This window comes from Poecilia mexicana, unplaced genomic scaffold, assembly GCF_051168715.1.
Source record: "Poecilia mexicana isolate PSO_F unplaced genomic scaffold, ASM5116871v1 scaffold_18, whole genome shotgun sequence".
Taxonomy (NCBI): Eukaryota; Metazoa; Chordata; class Actinopteri; order Cyprinodontiformes; family Poeciliidae; genus Poecilia; species Poecilia mexicana.
In genome coordinates, this window is record NW_028263387.1 from 11,356,231 (window position 1) to 11,381,584 (window position 25,354).

The window sequence follows — 25,354 nt, forward strand, 5'->3', positions numbered from 1 at the left end:
ATTAGTAATGTAAATCATTTTACAGTCATGAGCGAATTATACGAGCTGTGAGAACGCAGAAACTGGCTAACCGTTAGCTGCTAACGATGCTAAAGTTAGCATCTGCTTCAGAGCTTCTGTAGTTATTTCAGGTTCTAAATGAATGTGGTGCTTCTGATTAGGTCAATGGCTAAGAGGATAAACCTGCTCTGAGTAGATTGAAATGCAGTCTGAAAACATTATCTTGAAAACAATAAAATGATTCTTGTTACTTTTGTATTAAGGCCATTTTAAAGTTAAACATGCTAAGAAAAAAGAAAGGGGGGAAAATGAAAGATCACAAAATGTAGACAATTAAAACCATGACAATAGTTCTCTACATTGATTATTGATTCTCAAAATAACAGTTAGTGATTTGTGGAAAAAAAGGGATTTTCAGTTTTCCAAAATATATAGCAAAATCTGGTCTATTTTTAACATAATATGTTGTATTTCATCTAATAAGTTCAACTTAATTTGTTAGTTTTTTTGTTGTAATTTTTATATTTCCTTTTGTTTTCTTCTATATAAGAAGTGCAAATTAAAGTTTTTATCTAATAATTATTCTGAACAAAACATTTAACAGCTGATAGAATATTCTACTGCTTAGACAGCCTAGATTTTATATTTTAGCAGTTGATTCATCAATCATTAAAACATCTTAAAAAAAAAAAACTTTGGACTTTCTACATATTCCCTTCCTTGAATGAGACTCTGTGACAGTAAAGTGGAAGATTGCTCTCAAAGGTAAATTCTCGTGAGTAGATACACTTCACTTGATTTAGGATGCTTATGAAAAAGAGAACTGGCTGTAAAACTCTTATACAATGAATGGATGAAGGCTGACATGTAGTGGGGGGTTTTTACTTCCCTAAATGTTATGTTTGCTATGCTTCTAATTATAGGATAGTTACATCCTTGTTCTCAAGATATACTCTGCAAAAAAAAAAAAAAAAAAAAAAAAAAAAAAAAAACAGGAAAATCTTTTGTTTTTTTTTTTTTTTTCCCCATTTCATTCGGGACTCAACTGGATTTTAGTTTCTGAAGTTCCTTGCCTTTGAAACTACTTCCAGTTGCGGCCATTTTTGTATATTTGTAGGGTAAATTGAAACAAAATCTCATCAGTGTTTAGCTCTTTATTGCCTGTTTTGGTTGCAGAAACATTACTCGCTTTAGAGAGACCAGCTCCAATAGGAGTAAATTTCACCTTCTTTTTGGTCGAGTGTCCCCATGGTCCACCTGTTCCCAAAAAGAAGCATGAGATCCAGCATGTGGCGTCCAGGCTGAGAAGTATGTTGGGTGGTTCTGTATTCTTGCTAAAACAATACAGGCTAAAGAGATAGTGAGGATAAATAATGACCTTCGATCACAGAAGCAGCAGCTATGAGGTCTGCGCTCGGATCTGAGAACAATGTCACACTCCGACTGAGAGCGTTTAAGTTGGGAATTTGCTAATCGTGGAGATGCTAATGGTCACAGTGCAAGTGAAATGTATTTCTTCTTTAGCTTCAGGCAAAAAAATTAATATCAAGAGTTCTCATGAGCAATCTATATTTATAATGTTCACACCATTTATGAATGCAGCAGCCATCTTGGAAGGTGAACTCAGAGATACTCAAAAGACTTTCCCTAAAAGGATTCCGACCATCTTTGTCAGGAGTCTGTCAGTACGACATGTTTTGACTTTTGACAGAGAAAGAACGGAGCTGTGCCAAATAACTTTTGATGGAACACGAGATTTGGATGAAAATGGTTATCTTAGTATGATGCATGCAAACTGATGCCTTCCTTCTTAGTCAATCTACTTTAAAGACAGTTTTGGGCATCAGAATTTCTTCTAATCAAGGGTCCAAACAAAGATGTCGCAGCCTTTTAGATTCCAAAAACAAAGGCCGTGGGTGTTAACAGGTGGTTTGATTCTTGCACGCACTTCCGACTTGATTGTTTGGGAATAAAAAAAAAAAGTGCTTTATTTGTTGTAAAAAAAAAAAATAGACAAAATAGTCACTAAAAATCTCTTACAACTTAGTTGAATGAATGTAACGTAATCAGACATTTCAAGTTCAAAAAGTGGTAAAAAATATATATAAATTTTACAAAAACTGGACATTTGCCCAAACGATATACCTTCATTGCACACCTAGTGTGTTCTTAATCACTTAAAATAATGGGAGGGTCTAATGGTTACCAAAGTGACCTAAACAATTCCAAATATAAAAATTAATTAAAGATTTTGGTTCTAAACTAACTATTCAAACCGCCCAAAGAAGAGCTAACTTGATAGAAATAACAATTTACAAAATTTGACGATTTTCTTCTACTATTTATCTAAATTAATGTGCATAGTGTTGCTGACCTGCAGCTCTGCAGAACGTTCTGTACCTGCAGCTGCAGCCCTGCCTGTGTCATGACTTGGATGCTGACTCTGCTTTCATATAGGGCAGGTCCCATGCGAGATGGTCCATTATGTCAGCAGCGGGCCAATAATAGTTGCAGTGTGCCACGTTAGGCAGGGAGGCAAAGTGTGACGTCCAGAACTTGACCGTTGTTGGGCCGAACCCAGACGGAACAGGGGCCCTACTGTTTCCACCCAACCAGACACGCCCCAGCCACACAGAACCAGACACGGAAAGACGCATACACACATGGAACCGATTTAAGTTTTCCCCCTGCCACTGTTCAAATGTCCCCAGGATAAACATTACTGAGCCAAGAAGGCTGGCAATCACCATTACAGATGAGATGTGACGCAATGTCCTGATAATGAGACGTAGTGGGTTTCAGATGTTCCCCCCAGAATGGGGTTCTGCAGATGTTGGCGTAAAGAAAGACGAAACCTGTCGCTGGGTTTGAAAAATTAACCCACGTTTTCCACATCGTGCAGAGCACATTTCAGGATTCAGGCGAAAATATCAGCTAGCAAATGCTCACTTTGCATCGGTGGAACCAGAACGTTATTTCTAATGTAAAGTAATGAGGAACTGAGATCAGGAAATTTTGATTTGAAAAGCTATTTGACTAAATCAAGTAGTTAATCTGGATTTACTGAAACAGTGATCTATGTAAATGATGTCATAGCAGTTGATAGCGTTCCACTTTCTCTTCTTAATCCAAATGCCTCCAGCCAAACCTATTAGCTTTTCTGTAAAGCAAAACTGCATTTCTCTCCACTCTTAAAAACTGTGATGTCTTTAAGAGTGGACTTATTTTAGGACGATAGGAATCCTCCTCCTGCGACAGACTGGCGACCTGTCCAGGGTGTACCCCGCCTCTCGCCCGGAACGTGAGCTGGAGATAGGCACCAGCACCCCTCCCGACACCCAATGAGGGACAAGGGTGACGGAAAATGGATGGATGGATGGAATCCTCCTCTGTTTTGGCTCCTCTCAGATTAGCAGTTAACTTTAGCCGCTAAAGCTAACTGCCCAGCTAATTGGGCATAAGTTATCAGCAAGTGAGATATTACCTCCTTAAAAGCTAAACAGTCTCTACTTGATTCAAAAATATTAAAAATATTTCACATTTTTGTGCTGGTGATACTGTGTGAATGGTTTGTCCAGGATAAAATATTTTCTGTTTAGTTTTTGTTCAGGTTAAAAAAGTTCACATTCCAGGTTGTCCATCTAAAAGATAAATCAGCAATGTCTAAATATAAGCATGAACAGCTGTTATCTGATGTAAACAGATGAATCTGAGGACGATTCGATAAAAATAAAAAATGAGATATGATGCTTTTTGAACATGGATTTGAACGGAAGCAAAACAAGAAGACAGCGGGGCCTAGAGTGGATGTTTGTATGTTAAAATTTATGTTTAAAATTTTAAGTTCTCATTAAAAGTGTCAGTAAGGTGAATCTCAATACATGACAATATTACAGAAAAGTTAACTTATTTAACTAATTCTGTTTAAAAAATAGCTAAAAAAAATTATTATTAATTTGAATTTGAATATATATAAACTGAAGAAAATGGCTGAACGTTTTGGGAATGATCTAATAATATAGCACTATATTTTTGAATTTAATATTTACTGAAGAAGATGACTGAATGTGTTTGGAATGATCTAATAATATACTACTGTGTTTTTATTATTATTAATTTGAATTTGATAATATATTAACCGAAGAAAATGGCTGAACGTTTTGGGAAGTTAGGGTTAAATCGTTGGGTTATAAATGGTGGCTGCCAGTAAGTGAACCAGACTCAGGTCAATGATTGTCCACGCTGTGGGACAGTAATATCCCTCTCTCTGCTGTAAATCATCACCTTTCTGCTCCTGGTGACCTCCTCCCCTTCCTCCCCTTCACATCTGGGCTGGCTCCTTCTCGGATGCGCGCGCACTGCCGAGCGCGCGCCTGCATCTTTTAAAACAGGTCCTCCCGCGAGCTGCGTGGTTTAGTTGGTTCGAAGCAGCGAGCGGTTCCTCGGAGGCGTAACTTAGCTCATTCGGTAGTTTATCTATCACCGTCACTCTGTCGTCGTGTTTGCGTCCGAGGAGATCCACGCACATATATGGAAGAGTCTCAGCGCGGTTTTATTTATTTAGCTTCTTCGCTTGGAACAAGAAGACGGTTTGCTGTCGGTTTCCAGCTGCCGTTTGGTGTTCTTAAATCTCACAGGACGCGGTGGTTCACCTGAAGCTTGGGAGGACGCCGTTTGCATGAAACTCTGCTCCGGTAAGATTAACAAGAATAACACTCTATAAATGTACCTTTTAGTGAAACAAAACTAAAAGGTACATTTAGTTTTGTTTACTCTCATTGCCTGGTCTTTTAGAAAACTGTATAAACCGGGGTTCAATGCCGGTTAACAGCACTTTGACTAATGCAAAAGCCTGATAGAAAACTTCCAATTTCCTCCTAAGTTTGAAATTTCTTCAAATTACTTGGTATTCTGAGTGTTTTTAAGTTTATTTATACATCCTTAGGCTATAGCGGTTTATTCGGATTTGAGAATTTATTATATTGAATTTAAATGATTCATTTTAAATTCATTTTACCATAGCTCAAGATAATGAATTACAGACTGCAAATGTATTTATTTGTATAATTCAATTCTTTTTTGTACTTCTGTACAGACCATGTGGGACAGAGTACAGACTATCTTTCTGCACAGCCTCCCTAGATCCACCCACTTAACAGACGGCTCTGATCATGTTGTGAATGCTATTTTTTAGCCCCCAATAAAAGTCAGAAAGGTGTGTCAAGTAGAGATTATCTTCTGTTTTTCAACTTAGGATGCTGATAAATGTCTGTGACCCCTTTGAGAACAAGGGTGGGTAAACCATCTTTCAAGTTATATCCACTTTTGTTTTAGAAAGTTGAAAAAGCCGTGCAGTTTAGAAAATGTCAAGAGCTTGTTTACATTTATCACACATGTTCTTTTAATATTGCAAGTATTTACAAAGGCAGAGACCTTCCCAGGGAACTAAGTGCATCAACTGTCTGACCCTATAAAGCTATGAAAAAGCTTTATAGAGTGGCTTATATTTAAGGATGCATTGATCAGGAATTGACTGAATTACAAGATTATCCTCATTTATTTATCAGTACATCTGACTTGATCTGCCAAGGCCACTCAAGGAATTCAAGATGTTTTTGTTTTAATTTTTTGGTCCATTTTAAACTTAATTCAGATCATAAAGGCTTTGTCTTACCTGTTCTGACATTTGAATTAAATTTGCTACCTTGTTGACTTTCACGCCTCTGCACAGTGATAAGGGAGTCTCACGTAGGCTTTGTTTTGATGCAAAGCTAGCAGTCCGAGTACTTTTCCATGTTTGTGAGTCATCTGCAACACTATACATGTATGTTTTGGGTCGGTATACAGGGCTCTGGGTCAGCTTGCGTCTCCTTTTTGTGACTTGACGCAGTTTCAGAAACATTTCTATTGTCTGCAGGAGAAATATTTTTGGGGGGAGGTGGACGGGGAATGCAAGGCTGTTTCCTGCACGGGGGGTTTCACTAACAATGGTCACCTCCGCATAATCCGTTGGTGGTTCTCTCTGAGGTTCTCTCCTGAGGACGAAGCTCGGATGTTAAAAGAATGGCCCAAAAAAAAAAAAAACAGACAGAGAGGGAACAAGTAAGGAAAACAATGGGAGACCATGCAGGTCCAGTGGGACTAAAGTGTGGAAAACAAAGGAAGGTTAGTTATGGTTGCATAACGCTAGAGTTTGAAATATCTCAGAAGTTTTCAAGTTCCAATTAAACAGAAGTCTGAACTTGTTTTGATTCTTCTAAAGTAGCCTTCCATTTGTTTTTGGCCCGTTTCCAACCCAGTCAATGAGTTTGCTGGTCTGGAACCCAAACTAACCAGTCAGTAAATATTTAATCAGTGTTTACAGAGATGAATATTTGACTCTGAGCGCATCAAATTTGTGACCAATCCTGTTCCGTGGCCTTTAACTGCAAGCTGTACTGACTTGTAGAGTTTTTTTTTTTTCTTCCTTCAAAGAAACGAGTGTGACTGTGCAGAAACCGTGTCCTGTACCTTTCCTTCCCTAGCTTCTGTTTCATTTTATGTAACCGTTTTGTCGTCTTGTCTATTGTTAAAATCTTTTCATTTGCTTTTTTCCAGGTTAAAAACACTGGATCTGACTACGGTACGTCTATCAAAGAAAGTTGGATGATTGGAAAAAAGTCTGAAGAGGACAAGCTCAAGTCGAGCAGTTACACCTTACCCAAAGCTTCCTCCAAACCCAACCTGAAGGGTGCCATGGCCCTCGGTAGTTTGAACCTCATGCAGACCCTCAAAAACTCCCCGGCTGCCTTCCGACGCCGCTTCCGCCGGGACCGGACGGAGCTGCTCTCCCACGGCGACCCTCTGTTCAAAGTCCACTACCTGGGCACGGCGAAGATCTTCTCTCTTGACCGAGAGCAAGCCCAGGAGGCCATCTCGCACCTGATGGAAGGTATCGCAAGTGGGAAGAAGCTGGGCAAAGATCACGCTCTGGTCGTGCGGCCGAGATATGTAGAGGTCAAGGAGCTGAGCACGGGGCGCCAGCTGACCAAGACGTACCTGCAGGACATTGCGTACTGCGCCGCTGACGCTGGCCGACCCAACGTCTTCCTGTATATCTGCAAGCACCAGGGCCAGCAGCTGCAGTGCCGGGTGTTCTGGTGCAGCCGGGCGGAGCGCGCGCGCGACATGACGGCCTGCCTGGCGCGCTCCTTCCAGCGGGCGCTGAACGACTGGCAGGACGGCTCGGCCTCTCTGCCGCCGGGAGACGCGAAGGTCAAATGTCTGGAGGAGTCTTGTAAATCTGCGTCCAACGCCAAGAGCTCAACGCTGCCGGCTGGGCTGGGAAAAGGTGAGGAGGCGGGAAAACCGTAGCAACCAGCAGCGTCGCTACGTCAAGAATTTGTTGCCCTAACCTAGTTGGTATTAAAAAAAAAAAAAAAAAGCGAATTTATACCTCAAATTCAAACCGTCAATGCTATTTATCTCCTCCTCAGTTCGCTGGAAGAGAACGGGCTCTGCATCCCGAGGCCCCCTCAAAGGCATCACCAGGAGAGGATCGGCCACCGACAGTTGGAGCTGAACCTCTGATTGGACGAAGGTTCTGCGCTGACCTGCTGACAACTTTAAGGGTGGAAGCACTGCAAGAGGGAAGGAAGGAAGGAAATTTGGGAGGGACTGACTTACAAGGCGAAGGGGCTCAAGCTGCCAACTTGATCCATATTTGGTGACATAATGACTGCTTGTAAGGGTGTTATCATAACTGACGAGTGTTTGGAGTTAAATGTTAATGACGCGAGACGGAAACGAGAACGGGCTTGCAACAGGCTGCTTTAGGACTAGTCTGGGTCCTGAGCAGCCAGAGTGTGTGATGTTGAACGCGAGATAGCTGCTGGCTGAATGATCCACCAGCAAAGCTGGGGGTAAAAAGACAAGAGGTGGGATGTTTTGATGCTTAACAGGCAACTTGTACCAGGTCATGTTTTATATTCATGGTGGCATTTACACGTTTGCTGCTCTATTAAACAGATATTTAGGATTCAGAAGGGAGAATGCTGGCACATCAAGCGAAGTAAAACTGTCTCTACTGTTTATAAAGGTTGATCTTGTTACTTTCAGAGCCCTTTCTATGCTCTCCTGTCAATGATCCTGAGAAAGAAACCCCAAGTGTTTTCGGCTCGTTACGAGGACTTCAGTTTCTATGAACTGCATGACAGATCTGATAGCTGCGCTGTCACCAAGTCACTGCAAATCATCTTCATTGGCGACAAACTGCACATAAAGACACGTCCATGAATTTGCACGGACCTGCAAATTCCCGGGGCACTAGCTCGGCATCCAAACACCAGAGGACATTGTGTTCCCACGCGGAGCCTCGGCGAGGAATGCACAGTCATGCACCTGCATTCCACGCCAGGAGAAATCCGAGATCGGGAATCGTCTCAAAAAGCCTCAAATTCTTCATGTCCGGCCATGACTGTGCCTCTACAGCAGCTGCATACTTTTATTTAATCTTTTTTTTTTTGTGCTGCAGTGTATAACCTACTCCTGGTGATGATTTATGTGTTAGGTTTACAATTTAGACTTGAGGATAAATGGTGTGCCTTTAGCCTACCATCATGTTCTCATTTTTATTATTCCTAAGCTAAGCTCAAAACTTTGACTTTTTAAGGTTTTAAATTCACTTTTTAAAAGTGAATTTTAGGATTTTATGTTCAATGATTCTTTCAAAAGGCACAGTTCTATCTGAAAGAAGATATCTGTGCTGTATTTTATTATTGTACTGTTACTGTACATATTTATCTAAATATGTATTTTATGGAATATTAAAAGTTTTTATACTGACTTTGTATGTGCATATTCCTTTTAAGTTTCAGTAACGCATAAAAAAACCAGACTGCACCCTGGTTATGTTTGCTTCCAAACTTAAGTTTTGAGAGCTATATTTAGCTTAACGCAAACAAAACCTTGTCCTCTGTGTTTATGAAGGAGGAGGGGGATTAAAGAGTTTTGGAGATGTTAGGGCAGGTCTATTAAAAGGGTCCTGGGATCCGTAATCTGTCATGCGGGTCGTTTCTTCATGTTGTTTCAACTTGCCTCTTTTCACGCGAGCTCCTTCCCACTGCAGATGCAGACTGACTGGGAATACCCCCACCAAAATATATGGATGAAATGTCGGCATATGTAGCAAAAACCCAAACTAAGACTTGGATCAAACCATGAAGGAGCTGTAAAAAGATCCTCACTGTTTAACCTTGATTTTAGAAGTTTTAAATTGGATATTTAGACAAAAATCTAAAACCAGAGCGGCATAATCGCTTTTTAACCAGAAAAATAACACTGAAGACTTGATAAGGAAGCCATCATTTTCAACATTTATTACAACAAATCTGAGTGATAAGACAGAATAAGCGTACACTAATTGTTCATAGTGACATAATATGACAAACTGGTTAGTCAGGCTATCTGCTCAGGTAGCTAGCCAACTGCAGTTCAAAAATGTTATCTTAAAAATCATGATACCCCATGGCTATTTAGTTATACAGCCGGAGAAGGACTTCAAACCATCAGAACTGTACGATAGAAAATGCTTGCAGTTTTGGAACCATAACGTTTAAAATCTGGTATAGCTTGATATGAGAAACCTGGCAAATTCTAGTTTAAGCTATTAAGGAATTGAGAACATCGAATCCAAAAAAATTGAATATTACTATGAGTGCACCGATTTATCGGTACTGATTTCCTTGCAGTTTGGGAGATTGGTGATCAGCCGAGACTTAAATGTGAAACTGATCTTATCTGCCTCAACAAAGGTCTAAAAACAAACCGCTGTCCACTTCTGCTCTGCTGTTAGAGAGGTTTGACTGATAAACCAACCCACCAGGTCCTGTCTGCATGTTTGCAGTTAACAATAGTCAAATTTCAGACAAAAAAAACAAACAAACCTGGTATCGGACAAAATCGGAATCAGCAAGTCAGGCTTTTTAAAGATCGGTAACCGGCGATCGACCGGTAAACTGCAGTCGGTGCAATACCTAAATATCACTCAATAAAAGCCACTCTTCGAGATTTCATCTTGAAGAGTCCAGCCTTGTGGAGCCAGTGGGCTTTTCTGCGCTCTCTCTGAGTCGCTGTAGCTCCAGCAGGGCCTGGAAATGCAGACGCCTTAGGGGTTTCACTTCCTCTACCACTGAAAAGAGAAATTCATACAATCAAAGACAAAAATGAACCTTTTCCAATAGTTTTAATATGTCATATTCAGAAGCCAGAAAAACAACAAAGAAACACAGATTCGACCTTTCTAATGTTTTTGAAGTTGATACATAATTTTAAAATAAATTTGAACTTTTGTGACACAAAAACATCCCTATAAGCCACATCATCTAAACCAGTGGTCCCCAAACTTTTTCCTGTGAGGGCCAAATAACTTTTCCCTTCTCTGGTGGGGGGCCGGAGATTGTTGAGGGGGGGTGGGGGGGCTGAGTTTCTTGATTGATTTTTACCCAGAAAGCACATGGGCAAAACCCTTGAGTGAAACGGTCACTGGGACTGACTAGTATATATTCCATTAAGGGAATGTAACTTTAACATATTAATTTCTCATATGTTAACATAAAGGCTCGTTTTGAAGAATAAGCTGCTACTTACAGGCATCGCTTCGAAGAACTCGACCTGGAATGCGGCGTTCATAACAGAAACGTGTGTTCATCTGCTCTACCGCTAGCAAACAACCGTACTGATTAAATAACATAAAAGTCAAGCAGTTCCCTAAAAGTCCAACAGATGGCAGTAATGTGCCCCACAATTTACAGGACACACTTCCTGCTAAAGAGCCCCCTGGTGGTTGAAGAAAAATCCACATATAAACCGGAAAATACAATAAATGAAAAAAAATCTGAATACTCTCTGGTATTGTTCAGGGGGCCGGACCAAATGTGGAGGCGGGCCGGATCCGGCCCGCGGGCCGTAGTTTGGGGGCCCCTGATCTAAACAGAAAGCCTTACCATATATGGATATAACGGCTGCACCGTTTGGAAATCTCTCATAAAATCACAGAACAGATTGTTTTCTTGATAGAAACCAATCTGTTTAGTTACAAATATGTGTGCAGAACGTGCAGGTGAGCTCAAAGGGATTAAACATGTATAGGGAGGATGGATTTCTCCCCACCAAACAGTCTCTCTGCTGGAACAAACTTATGTACCTAGGTTATGTTAACTTGGATTAAAGGGAAGGAACAAGCTAAACCTGAGGAAAGAGGACACAGCCCAGGTAATAATAAAGCTACACCAGATAGCTCAAGCAGGTACTCGACAACTAAACCAACGTCTAAGCTGTAGTTGTTTGTTAGCATAAAGTTGATGAGGCCAAAGAATGCTGTCATTTGCCATTAATTAACTGTGGCAGCATAGTTTTTTTTTCTCTGTGTCTGAGCCAAATGAAGGAAAGCACATTTGACCAGAAATGCAGTTTTTCAATGATAATTGGTGTAACCATTTCATCCTGGTGTGTAGCCCCACATGGAGCATTAGGTCGCAGTAACACTGCTGGTCAGAACAGGAGCAGGAACTATGCTTAACTTTTTCCACTGCCATAACTTTTGTTTTTATCACAATCTCTTTTTCTCCATCCACAGTAAATTACAGGTATGATGGACTAAAAGAGAAAGATTTAGATCCATAGAAAGATCATGAGTTGTTCGGGCTCCAGTCTTATACTTTCAGACATTTTGCTGAGTTCCTCCTCCTTACTAAATAAATATTCCTAAGTATTCAAAGTCAGATTTTGGAGACTTTGCTCCTTATTTTGGATATATAAATAATAAAAAACAAACAATTGCGAGCCTAAACACAAATGAAAAGGAAATGATGATTAATGTCCTTAAGTGCTCTGAGACAAATACTGATTATCATGGTAAGGTAGCTAAACAGCACCACCTGCAGACTTCAATAGTAACTGTAATATTTTATTATGAAAAGACACCTTTGTCATAGTGCAGCTCGTCCCGATTCCCGTAAATCAGATAGGTCTCCAGGAAGCTGAGGAGGGCTCCTGTGACTAGGAAGCGGTCGTGCAGGGGAAGAGTTTTGATGTAACGCATGTCGAGGGTTAAGGGGTTGGTGGGAGAGGGAACGGTGCACAGGCACACCAGCTCACTCACAATGTCCCAGACACGAATACCTGCAGAGATAAAAGCTTTTATCTCCTGAACTTCATCAAAATCATTGCTTTTTTTTTTTTTTTTTAAAGAAAATACTTTTAATTAAACAAACAAAACAACGAGAACAAACACATACTTAAACTGAACAAAACAATCTCAGAAGAGATCCAGAAGCCAACCTCTTCTGGCCCAGCTCATGGAAACTGGTAATTATTCCTGAAGCCGTTCACTCAAACAGTATCCCTCCTGCAGGTTGGATTCCTCACATTGTTTCCATACCTCTCGTCTGCCAGTCTGTGATGGACTTCAGCTTCATGGGCGTGTCCTTGACCATTGAATCCATGCCACCGATGCTGACCAGCCGCTCGTGATTGGAGCGTATCCACGCGTACGGGCGTCCGTACTTGACGTAGCCGGCCAGGAGAAACAGAGTGCAGTTCACCTCCTGTCGAAGGAGGAGTTCAAGAGTTAATCTCACGGGAGAAACAGAGCGAAACGTGTGGGTGTGTACTGTCTGCATGCGCTTACTGGTACGGCAATCTCTCCCTCACTGGGAGAGGCTGGGAGAAGATGCTCCTCACCGTTCGGTTCCCTGTAAGCAAGAAAAACAGATCAGCGAGTTAGTGGAGGAACGACGTTCAGCATCACGCCTGACATTTGTAAAATCAAACAGAAAAAAATTAAAAATAAAGACACCCTCTTCTGAAACTAAACACCTACACGTCAATGTAAGCAGACACACACAAAGCCACATCAGTCACCTGTCGGTTTGCGTCGGCGTCCTGGAGTGAGAGTAAGTCGCCTGGACGTCTGGCGGGCCCCGAGGCTCCCCGGGCAGGGGGGAGCTGCTCCTGCTGCCCAGGCTAGGAGAGCTGCTGCTGGGTGACACGCAGCTGCTGCTGGAGGAGGAGTACGACGACGCCCTGGAAACCAAAAAACCTGGGGAGCGCCAACCCTGGGCAAAGTTGGACCGGAGAGAGACGAAACTACACTAAATTGGAAAAGAATAGATACTTTTCATATTGTGCTACATTAGAAACACAAATCTCAACATATTGTAAATCGCCATAACGTAATACATAAGTGTGAAGTAAAATGATACATGAATTTTTTTTTTTTTTTACTTATAAAAATTGCATATGTAGTATTTTAGTATTGCCCTCATAAGTCACCTAAGGTTAAGGTAGAAAATATGTCCACAATTTTATTATCAGTTGAGAACCTTTTTGGAAAATTGGAAAGTAAAGAGTAATTTATTCATTTATTTATTTATTTAGGGCATCCAAGTAAAGGGGCTGATTACAAATTGATCTTTTAAAAAGAAAGTCAGTTGTTATGTTGAATTCATCCCAATAAACTAGATTGAAGTTTGTGATTGTAATGTGTAAATTACCAATGGGTAAAAAAAAAAAAAAGTAGGGCACTACAATATCTTATTGGGACCAAATAAACTGCATTGTGTCCAAATAGCGGATAAAATCAAATATCAGGACTGTGCTCTGCTATTAAAAAAAACAGTTTATCCTTGAATGTGTGAGTCTGCACTCCCAGATCAAATGAAACTAACCAGATCCTCATTGACTACAGTCAGCAGCAGCTCTTCTTTTCCTCTTAGCCAGGGCTGGAAGTATTTAAATCCCTGCGGAATAAACAGCATGACGTGTGTGTTTGGGGCACATGAGCTGTTTCATATCTCCTCTGAACAAACCGTGTGATGATGACCCAACCTGTAACGATCCGAGTAAAGCCAAGTCATTCAAAAAGTGCTGCAGCTTCCTTTTCTGCTCCCTTTCTTTCTTCTGTTGGGACACAAATTAACATGAGGCACAAAGAAAACAACAATACGACCCATAGCACTTCCGAGTGATGCAACCAATAAGAACCCTCCCGGTCTTGTATCTTAGCAACGCCTCCTCACATCTTCCTAGGATCTCCTTTTTACATTTAAAAGACGTCTCCTTTTACATTTACAAGATATCTTATTTAAAAATACGACAAATAAGGCTGTGAAGAAACAGAAAACATTACGCTAAATGCAGCCACCGGCTGCGTAAAAACACACTACTTACACTGGCACTGCTCATCTTATAATAAATCACAGGATTCACCTCTCTTCTAGCAGGCGCTCAACTTATGAATCACCTCGTGTCATTTTTAAAAACATATTCTCTACCATTTAGCTGTAGCCTGTGTGTTTTATAGCTAACCCTGCTATAAAAGCCTAAACGGAGCTCTCCCTGGGTGTTGTCTGTATTGGCTGTTGGCAGCAGTGTAATGATGAGGGTGTGCTGCCTCCTAGTGGCCACCAGCGTAAACTGCAACTCCGGTTCAAAGTGAACCGGAGTTACCAACCTGGTTCCTCTGCCGACAGTAAAAAGTTCGCTCTGCTAACCGGAAATGTATTATTATCTTCCTGATAAGGGGATAATACCTACCCTTCTAATGTGAAACCTCAACTGTTCCCTCATATACTAACAGGACGTTTTAACAGAAAAATTGTAGCTGCCCACACGGACCAACCAAATACTCTCTGGAAATAGGTTCTATTGTTGGAGGAATTAAAAAAAAAAAAAAAAAAGCACTCCATTTGGCAACACTGGTACGAAATATGTTTGAAGGAGTCCATGCAAGGCCTTAAAGCCTAATAGGAATATGTTGAGGGCTCAGTTTGCTGCAACCACTACTAATGCGCTGCACAAAGGCAGATGGGGTTATGGAAAGGGACTAACTCCAAATGCTGTTTATTGTCCTTGTCCAATAGGACAATGATCCCAAACACACATCAAAGTCATTAAGCTTCTGGAATTGCCCCAACCTCAGCAACATAAAAAATTTGTGGACTGTGTTTAAAAGCTGAATACAATGCCAGGAAACAAACCACTTAAATGGAACTTGACCCATTTTGCCAAGAAGTGCTGTCAAATATCCAGCTAGAGATTTGCCAAGTGGCAAATGGGGACATTAATCGCAATGTTAGTAGGAGTGAGCTGGGAGTGGAGGGAGAGAGGAGGTTATAATCAGTGTGAAAACAACTATCAAACTAAACAAAATATCATAGATAACTTGAGTGAATGCAAAACAGTTTTCCAATGACAGTTTCATTGATTAAGTGGAAAAAATTATTCAACCCGACCTGGCTGGATCTAAAAAGCAGTTGCCCCTTAAACCCAATAACTGGATGTGCCAGCTTGGGGAACAACAACTTCTATCAGGTATTTGCCCCAATTAGCAACAAGTGTTTCATATGGCTGTAAATGAATTTGGGACAAATGTTCTTGCAGAATTGTTCAAATTTAACCACAACAATAAAAAATGGCTCCAACTGCACTTCACTGGAGTCCTAAACCTTCAGAAATAACTCTTTCCAGACTGATCAATGTCAGTGACTTTGTTTCTCATCTGTTCTTTAATTTCTTTACATCAGAGTATGAAGGTGTTGGTTTTGGGGGAATCTTTTGGCCTACTTCAGGTTCCATGTAGGTAATTTCTTGATTCTAGACGTTTGACATTCAAATTGTTTTGTTTTTATTCAAAGATTTTTTTTTTTTTTACAACCCATTTGGATTTAGTTTGCTTCACTGGTTGAATGAACATACCACCGTTTTTGACTTCCTCCCCTGTGATCCGCATAAATCTGACAAAATTTATGTTTGTTGTGGAAAAAAAAATGAAGGAAACATTAAAACGAGCGGAAAAGAAATAATCACTTTAATCCGTCCGAGACACAATTTCATCCTCCTGCACATCATTATCTGTTTAGAAAACAACAATCAACACATTGTGCAAAAACTGCATTGAATCATTGAGCAGCAAAAGTATTAAATCTTCCAAAGTAACATAATTGGTCAAAAGAGCCGTGATCTTCACAGAAGATAGAAGGAGGGTCAGTTTAATCGTTCCTGGAGCTGAAGTGAATGAAGAAGGTCCTGATCTCTTTGGGTGAGATGGTGACGGTGAAATCCTGATTCCTCTTATGTTGGTCATTTTCTAAAACGAAAGGCGAGAAATAGGTTTAGTTGAAAAAGAAAAAAAAAGTCTAATTTCTTTCCTTTCTCGTTTGGAGCGTTCCTCACTTCTCCCAGAGGTGTCTGCAGTTTTCCACCTCCACCTTTGCAGGGTTGTGATGTTCCAGGTTCCTGTAAGCGAACGCTCCTCCAGCTCCCGCACTTCCCCCAAACCCTTTAAAACGTCCTGATCGCAAGAAAAGAGTCAGTCAAAAATGCAAAGAAGTTTGAGGTTGCAACGTGACAAAGTGTGAAATGTTTTCCATCGATACATCTACGTTTTGTCTTTTTTTTTTTTTTTTTGCAGCTGTACCTTTAGGTTTACTGTGACTGGTTTGGAAAGCTCGGGGTCCTCTCCCTCCTCAAACAGATGCATGAGTCTCAGCAGAACCCGATCGTAGTCCGGCTCAGAGCGCACCTCCTTTCCTGTTTACGTTTCAAACAGCAGCGATAAAAACGCGTGAGAAAAACACATCTGAACATTAAGAAAATCTGCAGATTCAGTCACACAGAACCTGAATGCAGGCGGCTGAGGTGAAGGTCGTGGTCGGAGGTGTAGTTCCACCCTGGGATGCTGAGGCTGAGCAGGTGGAGGTTGGGGGGCAGAACAACTGGAGGCACTGGGGAGTTAAATCTGGGCTCTCTGTCCTTCCGGGCCTTACCTATTAAAAAAGACAAGACAGCTTTTTAAACTCAAACTAACGAGAGTGCGTTGTTTTTTTTTGCTTTTTTTTTTTTTTAGTAAAAAATGCACAAAGTAACAGCTATAAAAATATATATAAATGAATATAAATATATATTTAAAAACTACATAGCAGGGTATTTCTTTACCAAGAGATGTATCAGATTGCAGGTCACTGCAATCTGATACATTTTTTAGCTTGATTTGCCCAGATCAGTAACTGCTCAGTCAGAAATTTAAGAATTTTACCCTTTTCCCGATCAGTGAATGCAAGATCACTTTATTTTCATATCAGGTGCTTAAAACGGAAGAAAGCACCAAATGTGTAAGAGGCTATTAAAAAATAAAACAGTTTTCTACAGCAAGTCTAAGCTTATCTGAGGTTCATTCAAGGTAAGAGCGATCCAGGCTTCCAGCAGACAACAGGAAGGCTAAAAGGAGTAAAACAAACATCGCTCTGTTTTATCCTTGTCTGTCTGTTTTATGAAAAAAGAATGATTTGCAAATGATGGCAGCTTTTTTGATATTGTAATAGAATTTACATTATCTAGAAAACGCACACGGAGACTGCTATTCTAACTATGCTATGCTAACTGTGCTAATATAAGATGCTAACGCCAGTGCTCCATTTTTTAAATGAGTAAAAATCCTGATTTGCTTCTGGTATGAAAAATAATGCCTTCTAAAAGCAATAAGTCTAGAGAAAATGTTCTCACTGTTGTTCTTAGATCCTCTTACATTTGTAATTTTCATACTTTTCAACAGTCATAGACTTTCTTATGTAGTCAAATATCATTATCTTTAGTTCATGAAACCCCACAATGCCGAAGTTGGCTTTTAATTGACTTTTAATTTGAAAAAATAATATTTCACATTATCCCTTCAAGTTCTGTCAGTAACTTAAAACCCCAAACTATCAAAAACGGTAGACAAAAACAGCAATTTTAAGAAAATAAAATACTTTGTAATTATTCAGCAATATTAAAACCCTTTATGTTGTACATAAAATTAATTTTGACCTTTAAAACAAAAACGTCTTGAAGACAAATTCAACTCAAATCAACATGTGCAGATCATCGGTGTCTCCTTCATATGAAGATACTTACCAGGCCGGTCTATTGGCATGACGAAGGGTCTGTGCTGCAGCTCTACCGCCCCCCTCTGGTACAGTTTGGATGTTGCACCCACAGAGCCAAGGATCATCCAAAGGGTGGGCCTCACAACCGAGCTGTCGTTCAGCGTGAGGTTGTAGCCGAGGTTCCACTGCAAGTTGTTCCAAAGTCGGCGATGGAGCATCACCTGAGAGAAAATAAACACTTTCTAAAATACATCTGTGACTAAAGATCACAACGCAAGTGGTCGTTAGTGTTTCGTTTTTACCTCTAGCTGTCCGTCGGCTGGACTGGAGACGCCGTGAGCTCTGTCGCTGAGGAGCACCAGGCGGCTGATGTCGTCCTGGATGTAGGCCGTTCGGACCATGGGGAAGTAATTCTGCAGACAGGAAAATGGAGCATATTTACAACCAAACGCCAAACCTGGAAAAAAAAAACACACAGTTTGTCAAATATCCCACCCTTGCTAAAGTGTTATTAGTGAACTTCTTGTAGGTTCTCTTCATCATTTGGTAGCCATTGTCATCCGAGTACAGAGTCCTGTTGTTGTCGAGGGAGGAGCTGGTTCTGAGGACCACCTCCGTGTTGAGGCGCAGGGGGCCCAGAGAGTAGGTCTGCTCCAGCCTGTGGCACCAGGGCCCGGCCTCCGAATACTCTGGGACGCGAGTGGTGATCGAGTAGGCGCAGTCCTCGTCACCGTCCTCTCTAGAGCGGTCAACCAGAATTGGTCGTCAGCCATAGAAAGAGATGAAATCTTCTTGGTTACACCGCAAAAACACAAAGTCTGACCAAGGATTTTTGATCTACTTTCTAGTGCAAATATCTCAATACAAAACTAACTTTTCATCAAGAAATAGTCCGAATTTTGATAACAAAAAGTACTAGCTCAACTGGCAGAATATTTCACTTAGAACTAGTACATTCTCATCAATATTAAGCAACTATTGACCTGAAAAGTTACTTGTAATTAGTTTTGTCCTATTTCAAGTGACATTTGCACTAGAACCTTGACCAAAAATACTTGGAACGATTTTGTGTTTTAGCAGTGTAGTTCCAGTCTCCAGTCACCGACCTGTAGAACCGCTGCCTGATCTCGGTGAGCACCTTTCCCGGGATTATCTCCATTTCCACGGCCTTGTAGGCCCGAACAGCCGACCCGTTAGCGCTGAAGATGTAGTTATCAGAGATGGGTCCTGCTTTCACGTCTCCATTGGCGTCGTATTCCCAGAAGTCCTGCGTCATCATGATTCGCCTCTGCTCCTTTCTGCCAGTGAAGAAGCACAAGCCGTTTTCCCAGAGAGTCATTTTAGTTTATGTTGCAGCACACTTAATAATTAATCAATGTGATTTTCGCATGTTCTTTTATTGTTGAAAACTGTTAACAGACAAAAGCGGCAGTGAGCGCCTGCAGCTAATCGGTCATTACTGCGCTGAATCGCCGTTCGCTCACTGAGTCAGGAGTGCTCACTGTGTTCTATACGCCCACTGGTGGCGAACTGATGTAACTACAGTTTAATGCCTCAGTCCGAATTGAAGTGCAGCTTAAAAATAATTTCTATAGTCAAACAGAGGTCTTTAAATAAGGTAAGAAAAGGGAGGGGATTGAATTATTTCTAATATCAATTCTGTCACATTTATTTTATACAAAAGAAACAATCGAGGGAGGTTTCGCATGATAATCAAGTAGATTTATTTATTCAGACTCTCGTAGATTTTCATTCATGACCAAATCACCAGACAAACTCTCTGTGCTGGAACTAAATCCTGTTGAAAACGTGCAAAATGTTAAGTGCCCTGACAATGTTTAGGAGGTGTAAATCTCACAGGTAGGTGGCGCTGTGCAGGAGGTTGGTGTCCTGGTCAAACATGAGTTTGTAGCAGCCGTTCAGAACGGGCAGAAGCCGCCTTCCCGTTTTCCTCCAGTCCTTCACACGGCGCCGCTCGAACGCAACACTTCGAGCTTCGTAGGTGCTCTCGCACTTGGACTTCCCAGAACACGACGTCTCAGAGAACTGGACGGAGTACTTCCTGTGCTGAAGGCCGCCGAGCTGCGCCACAAAGAAGAGGTCGTAGGAGGCGTTGCACAGTGCCGACCTCTGGGTCTGCGACGCAGAAGGAGAGAGAGAAAGTTGATTTCAGAAGATGATGGTTGAGCTAAGCTACCTCAAGCAGGAGGAGACGTTCGTGGACCTGCGCAGGGACGGGCTGCCCGTCGTCGTCACGGACGACCGCGCTCGGGAAGGTTACAGTCATGTTAACGACGGAGGTGATGTTCCACGCCAGCGGGTTGTAAACGATCACGTGTTGCTCCAGAGCCTGACCAGAACCTAAAATAGGAACATAAATAAACATCCACAACTGAATGCTGGAGAATCCCATTTGTTTACCGAACCCCGTTAAAGTTCTGATAAGCCAGAGAGAGGGGATGCCAGAAACACGAGGCATGAAGAAGAAGAAAACAAAAAGTCAGAGGCAACAAAAGCTCTCTCAGAGTTTCAGCAATAAGGCTGTGGACTCGATTTAAAGTAGAAAAATTTGGAGCTAGCGACTTACTTTTCACTATCCCATCACCACAGCATGATGCTGCCTCCATCGTACCTCGGTTTGTACAATGTTCTCAGTTACGAGATAAGAGAAAATCCATCATAAAATTAACCTTGTGCAATGTTTTCTTGGTTTGTTGTTTTCAGAAGTCCACATGCTGAGTTATGTTTAATTCAAAGCTTTATTCCAGTGACAAAGCCTACTTACGTCATATTAATTATCCATCATAATAATGCATAAGAAGCCAATTCTCAGGACATGTGGGTGATATGGACTTCAAAATTAATCGTCATATGTTGTGGTACTAGTAGAATGTCAATAAAAACGATTTAAAAAGCCATTTTTTCCATCTTTTTTAGGTCAGATGTAGATGAAATACGCTTCTTCAGGATCCCAGTTTCTTAAATCAAACTGCTCACTGTAACTGCATTTAATCATAATTTCAAATTTATTGATATTTATAGATGCTCTTATTGAAACAAATAGTGGAGAAAAAAGTAAAAAGAACATCTACGATGTTATTTTCTTTTTCTTTCAAAAATCATGATTTGGAACTTATCAAGTTGACGATAAATCAAAACGATCACGATGAGAAATTTCTCACGCTAAGCGATACAATAAATATTGTCCCAGGAATGTACGTTTATGAAAAAGTGGAAGCGTTTCAGCTCGTACCTTTTCCCTGGAAGCTTCCGCTGGGAACGCCGGAGACGTCCTGGTTCTGCGGCAGCAGGAAGAGCGCGGCTAGAAGCTCCTCAGCTCCCATCATGCCTTGCAGCAGGTGCTGCACGTACATTTCCGCCACTTTGGGCGACTCGGTACCAGTGATGGCGTCATGGTGCTGGACCTGGAAAGAATCACAGTACGTATTGATTCCCATTCGCTTCCTCGTGTTAAATGATGTTTTTTCGCGTCGTGTTTCGGATGTAAAAGCCGAGGCGGATTACCTCGGCGACAGCCCAGCGCAGAGCCCTGAGTTTCTCCAGAGCCCAGTCTTTAGCCACCGGTCCGTCTGGGAAGCTGATCCGGTACCGGGTGAAGAGCGTCTCGGCTGCGTGCAGCCGGGAACTGGCCCGCCTCGCCACTCCCTTCAGGACATTTCTAGAAGCGTAAAATCCCGTCCATGCCTGGTATGGCTCTGGGAAATGTAGCAAAAACACTTCCTGTGTGTGTGTACGTGCACGTTACTTGCAACTGTCCGCATTCATATGGAAATTAAAAACTTTTCCACACTCAGATTACCAGAGTTTGTAGTCCTAAACGACAGTTTTCAAGATACTAAATACTTAAGTTCACAATAAATTTATGACAAGGATGGGAATAAAGTCTGGAAAAACAAATATTCTTTCATTTGTGAAAGAATTTCAAACTTCCCATTGTTTACTCTGCGAGAATACACACTGTGTACACACATACCCGTCGAATATGGTAGAAAATCCTCACTCCCACGGACATCCCAGGTAAGATTTGATTGGTGGACTGACTGGAAGTACTCGCTCAGAGTTGCGTACTGCACCGTTACGCCGAACTCCTTGCTGTTCTGGTTGATGTACGTCATCAGAGGGTCCATGTTCCTGAACTGCACTGATGAGTTGAAAAACTGTTTGTCGCAGCCCTAAAAAAACCCCAAAAAAAACAATAAAAAGACCCACAAAGATTCGGAAACTGATTTCAAGCCTAAAACCCTTTCCAGGATAAAAGTCATGAAAACATGACAGCTTGCGTTCCCCCACCCAAGGCCAGAGCAAATGGTTGGTCCTGAACCACGCAGCCCTCTGCTTGATGTTCTCCGCCATGGTCTGAGCGTACGCGTGCACCGTCTCCTTGGTGACGGGGAGGCTCATGTTGGGGTAGACGCCATCTTTGGGGGGGTCCGGGAACAAAGCGACGCCGTTCCAGTAGAAACCGGATCTGAGGCGGAAGAAACAAGCTTTTAGTTATTAAAACTGGAGGAAATTAGGTTTTGCTACGCTGACAAACAGAACCAGGTTTCTTTTGGAGGTTTGGTTGTGGATGGTGGTTATGCTTAGTACTGACTCAATATGAACCATTTTTAGAGTTTTATTTCTGAAAACCCTTTGAAAACAATAGATGAATCTCCCTCCACTTCATTATTATTCTCTAATGGTCCATCATATTAAATCCCAATAAAATACAAAGAAGGTTGTGAAGGAAGAAAAGTTTAGAGGGTATAAATCACTTTGTAAGGCACTGTAGTTAGAGACAGAAAAATTAACGTAAAACACCTGTTGGAGAACGGTATGTGAGACGGCGTGCAGTAGCTGTACTGGTCCATGGTGTGTGTGAAGATCTCCTGTCGGGCTTTCAAAGAGGGAGACCCTCTCCACACAAACTGCAGTTTCTGAAGTCAGAAAACAACCAGTTAGCAAAGAAGCTCAATTTGCTTCCTGTCGCAGTCTGCAGAGCAGAGCCAAGGCCACCTTGTTTTTCTGCATGCCGTCTTTGAGGTCGTAGTCGATGCGGGAGATGAGGTGAGCGTTGAACCCGGCGAGGGAGAACAGCACCGGCGTGGCGGCCGAGGCGCCGAACGGATCCACGTGCCAGGAGAACTGCGGACGCACGCCGAACGTTTGGTACAGGAAGCCGTGGCCCTCTGAAACGACGGCAGAGTCAGCAGGACGGGTGAGTCTCGACGGCAAACCCGTGGGGACCAAGAGGAGCAGGAGTCGGGTTACCGGTCAGCTGCAAGATCTCGTCTTCCAGGTCCGTCACCGCCTCGTCGTGCATCACTTGGCCTCCGATGATGAACTCCAGACGACCTTCTTTCACGAGCTGCCGGATCTGGACGGGGGAATTCACAAGATCAGCTTAAATCCTGCAGAAAAGTAACATTAATCACTCACCTGGACAAATAACACCCAAAAGACAAGTTTTATTTTATTTTTTTTTAATTTATTTAGATTTTTAAGCAAATCTTTCAAAGGAAGGTAACTTAATAGTGAGTCAAATGCTTAATTCCTTCAGCACATGTTGGTTCAGTCATATTTTGTGTCATAAGTTAATTCTACTATTTTTTAACCAACATTTGGAAGAGTCTGTAATACCAAGAGAACTTTTAAACTTCTGATGCTACATTCAATGCTAACAGGGAATTTAGAAGTCAGTTTTGCAGAACAGGTTTATCTGGGACTGCATGTCTTCTTGGTGGTGTGCGAAGGTGGGATTGAGGCGGTGAGCACAAGCAGAGGGTTACCCAGGGCATCGTTCATCCGAGAACTGCCACTGATCTCAGTCACTGAAAATATATGCTTTTATGGTGAGTAAATAAAAACTCTGGAGCCACATTTCTCCGTTTACATTTTGCCTTCAAGGTGCCAGCGACAGTGCTTTTAATTCGTTATAACAAAACAAAACGGAATTTATTGCAAGGAGGTTCGTTTTCAAGAACTGTAATAAAGGAAAATGATTATAGTGTCCGCCTTTAACAGTCAGAACCAGAGGTGGGTAGATCAACCCAAAATATCAATACTGACTTAGTGATAAGATTGATAGCTTTGTTTCAGATTCCCTCTTGAAACTGTGCTTTACTTTTGTATTGTAGTTTCTCAACCCTATCATAAAAATATTTTGCTGTGATCTGCTCAGAGACTAATTTTTTGTACTTTTTTTGTCGTTATTTTAGAAAATAATCGACACAATTGGGTTTTTTTTTTTAGATGTTTATCATGCAAATATGTCATTTTGTAGAGACCTGTCCTGGGTTTTAATGAAAAATAATTCAAAGAAAAATCTACAACATAAAAGTGAGAAGTTAGACGATACACATAAATAATAAGTAATAAGCGACACCGATACTATATTTACTTGGTATCGAATCGACACCAAAATATGCAGCGTCGCACTTCTAGTCAGTACAGATAGCTAATCATGTGATTGTAGATACGTGTCCATACTTGTTTCTTTTGAGTGTCCGAGGCCACTGAGTCCCACCACAGTCTGAAAAACTCCTGCTCCACAGAGATAAACCTGCGCTCCTTCACCTTTGACAGCTCCTCCGTCACGCTGCTGTACACGTTGGCCGCATAGGCGTGCATACTCTCCTACAGGACACACTCATGTTTAGAATAAATAAAACAGCACTCTATAACACGACTGTACCATGAACACAACAACCTGGATGGTGTACACCCAGCCTACATCCATGTGGCTGTGAGGAATCACAAATGTTTGAATGGGCTGATCTTCTCCGAACGTTTTTCCCGAACTGAACCAAAAACTGAACACGATGAGGGATAAAAGATGCATTTTGTCAGCTCAAAAAGGCGACAGGAGCTTTGGCGATGAGCTCCCTAGTGTTCACCAACACTTCCTCATGTCCTTATTATTGTTTTGTAAAAAGCATGTGACTGGACTCGCCTCCTTTACAGTCAGCCGTCGGATGATCTAGATAGCAGCGTCGACCATGCGGCGTGGGAGGAGTTTAGCAACTGGAAGAGCTGGTCAGAGGTTCATTGGTTGAGTGAAATCCATTTAATGAAAGAAGTAGGGATAAAGATTGAGGAATACACATGTATCAATAACTCCACTGTAGTAATCTGTTTTTTGTATTACTATTTTATCAACTTTGTTTTGTTATATCAAAAGTTGTGTGCTTCTGACCAACTTATTTTAATGTACCTATTCTTTTGTTATTGGTTCAGTAAAATCCATTTATTATAAATTACTTTTTTATATCTTAAAACTTAACATATATGTGTTTTAAGTTTATTCTGTATTCATTCAGTTTTTCTTCTGTTCCATGCTTTGTTGTTCCTTTTGTCATTGGCTTAATAAAGTCAACTGGAAAATAAACATAAAAAAAAGAATATGTAGATTACTACTTAAAGTAGTGTATTATTTATCTTATTCTCTC

At 41.3% G+C, this 25,354-nt stretch overlaps 3 protein-coding genes across 4 annotated transcripts; 1 reads left to right on the forward strand and 2 right to left on the reverse strand.

Moving 5' to 3' along the window:
- Positions 1-4,392: 4,392 nt before the first annotated feature.
- On the forward strand, positions 4,393-8,823 carry LOC106923993 (low density lipoprotein receptor adapter protein 1). Its single transcript, XM_014997445.2, has 3 exons — positions 4,393-4,694; positions 6,598-7,330; positions 7,476-8,823. The coding sequence occupies exons 2-3, from the start codon at positions 6,646-6,648 to the stop codon at positions 7,559-7,561; spliced, it is 771 nt and encodes a 256-aa protein (XP_014852931.2). The 5' UTR covers positions 4,393-4,694; positions 6,598-6,645; the 3' UTR covers positions 7,562-8,823.
- A 507-nt stretch (positions 8,824-9,330) lies between these two features.
- Positions 9,331-14,223, reverse strand: LOC106923992 (uncharacterized). Its single transcript, XM_014997443.2, has 8 exons — positions 14,209-14,223; positions 13,867-13,938; positions 13,707-13,778; positions 12,901-13,094; positions 12,668-12,731; positions 12,419-12,584; positions 11,962-12,159; positions 9,331-10,168 (listed from the first exon to the last, which is right to left on the reverse strand). Exons 1-8 carry the CDS (start codon positions 14,221-14,223, stop codon positions 10,050-10,052), a joined length of 900 nt encoding a protein of 299 aa, XP_014852929.1. The 3' UTR covers positions 9,331-10,049.
- Positions 14,224-15,830: 1,607 nt separating this feature from the next.
- Positions 15,831-24,831, reverse strand: man2b2 (mannosidase, alpha, class 2B, member 2). 2 transcript variants are annotated; one of them, XM_014997440.2, is made up of 19 exons: positions 24,616-24,831; positions 24,396-24,542; positions 23,178-23,283; positions 22,923-23,095; positions 22,728-22,843; positions 22,215-22,392; positions 21,898-22,096; positions 21,429-21,619; positions 21,157-21,328; positions 20,128-20,264; positions 19,762-20,039; positions 19,010-19,201; positions 18,399-18,642; positions 18,206-18,316; positions 17,932-18,124; positions 16,659-16,805; positions 16,457-16,569; positions 16,213-16,330; positions 15,831-16,126 (listed from the first exon to the last, which is right to left on the reverse strand). In XM_014997440.2, exons 1-19 carry the CDS (start codon positions 24,745-24,747, stop codon positions 16,029-16,031), a joined length of 3,045 nt encoding a protein of 1,014 aa, XP_014852926.2. In that variant the 5' UTR covers positions 24,748-24,831; the 3' UTR covers positions 15,831-16,028. The 2 variants fall into 2 exon arrangements, with proteins under 2 accessions (XP_014852926.2, XP_087871615.1); XM_088015489.1 differs by lacking the exon at positions 24,616-24,831 and having other exon boundaries at positions 23,178-23,317; positions 24,396-24,499.
- Between the last annotated feature and the right edge of the window lie 523 nt (positions 24,832-25,354).

Excerpts from the sequence above, each read along its gene's own strand:
- LOC106923993 (XM_014997445.2), top strand. The coding sequence starts at position 6,646 with ATGATTGGAAAAAAGTCTGAAGAGGACAAGCTCAAGTCGAGCAGTTAC. Across the intron at positions 7,331-7,475 it reads GCCGGCTGGGCTGGGAAAAG|TTCGCTGGAAGAGAACGGGC; the intron begins GTGAGGAGGCGG and ends TCTCCTCCTCAG.
- LOC106923992 (XM_014997443.2), bottom strand. Across the intron at positions 13,095-13,706 it reads CTGTAGTCAATGAGGATCTG|GGTTGGCGCTCCCCAGGTTT; the intron begins GTTAGTTTCATT and ends AACTTTGCCCAG. Across the intron at positions 12,732-12,900 it reads ACGCCGACGCAAACCGACAG|GGAACCGAACGGTGAGGAGC; the intron begins GTGACTGATGTG and ends TCTTGCTTACAG.
- man2b2 (XM_014997440.2), bottom strand. The coding sequence starts at position 24,747 with ATGCATCTTTTATCCCTCATCGTGTTCAGTTTTTGGTTCAGTTCGGGA. Across the intron at positions 21,620-21,897 it reads TTTTCTACCATATTCGACGG|AGCCATACCAGGCATGGACG; the intron begins GTATGTGTGTAC and ends TACATTTCCCAG. Across the intron at positions 21,329-21,428 it reads TGCGCTGGGCTGTCGCCGAG|GTCCAGCACCATGACGCCAT; the intron begins GTAATCCGCCTC and ends GATTCTTTCCAG.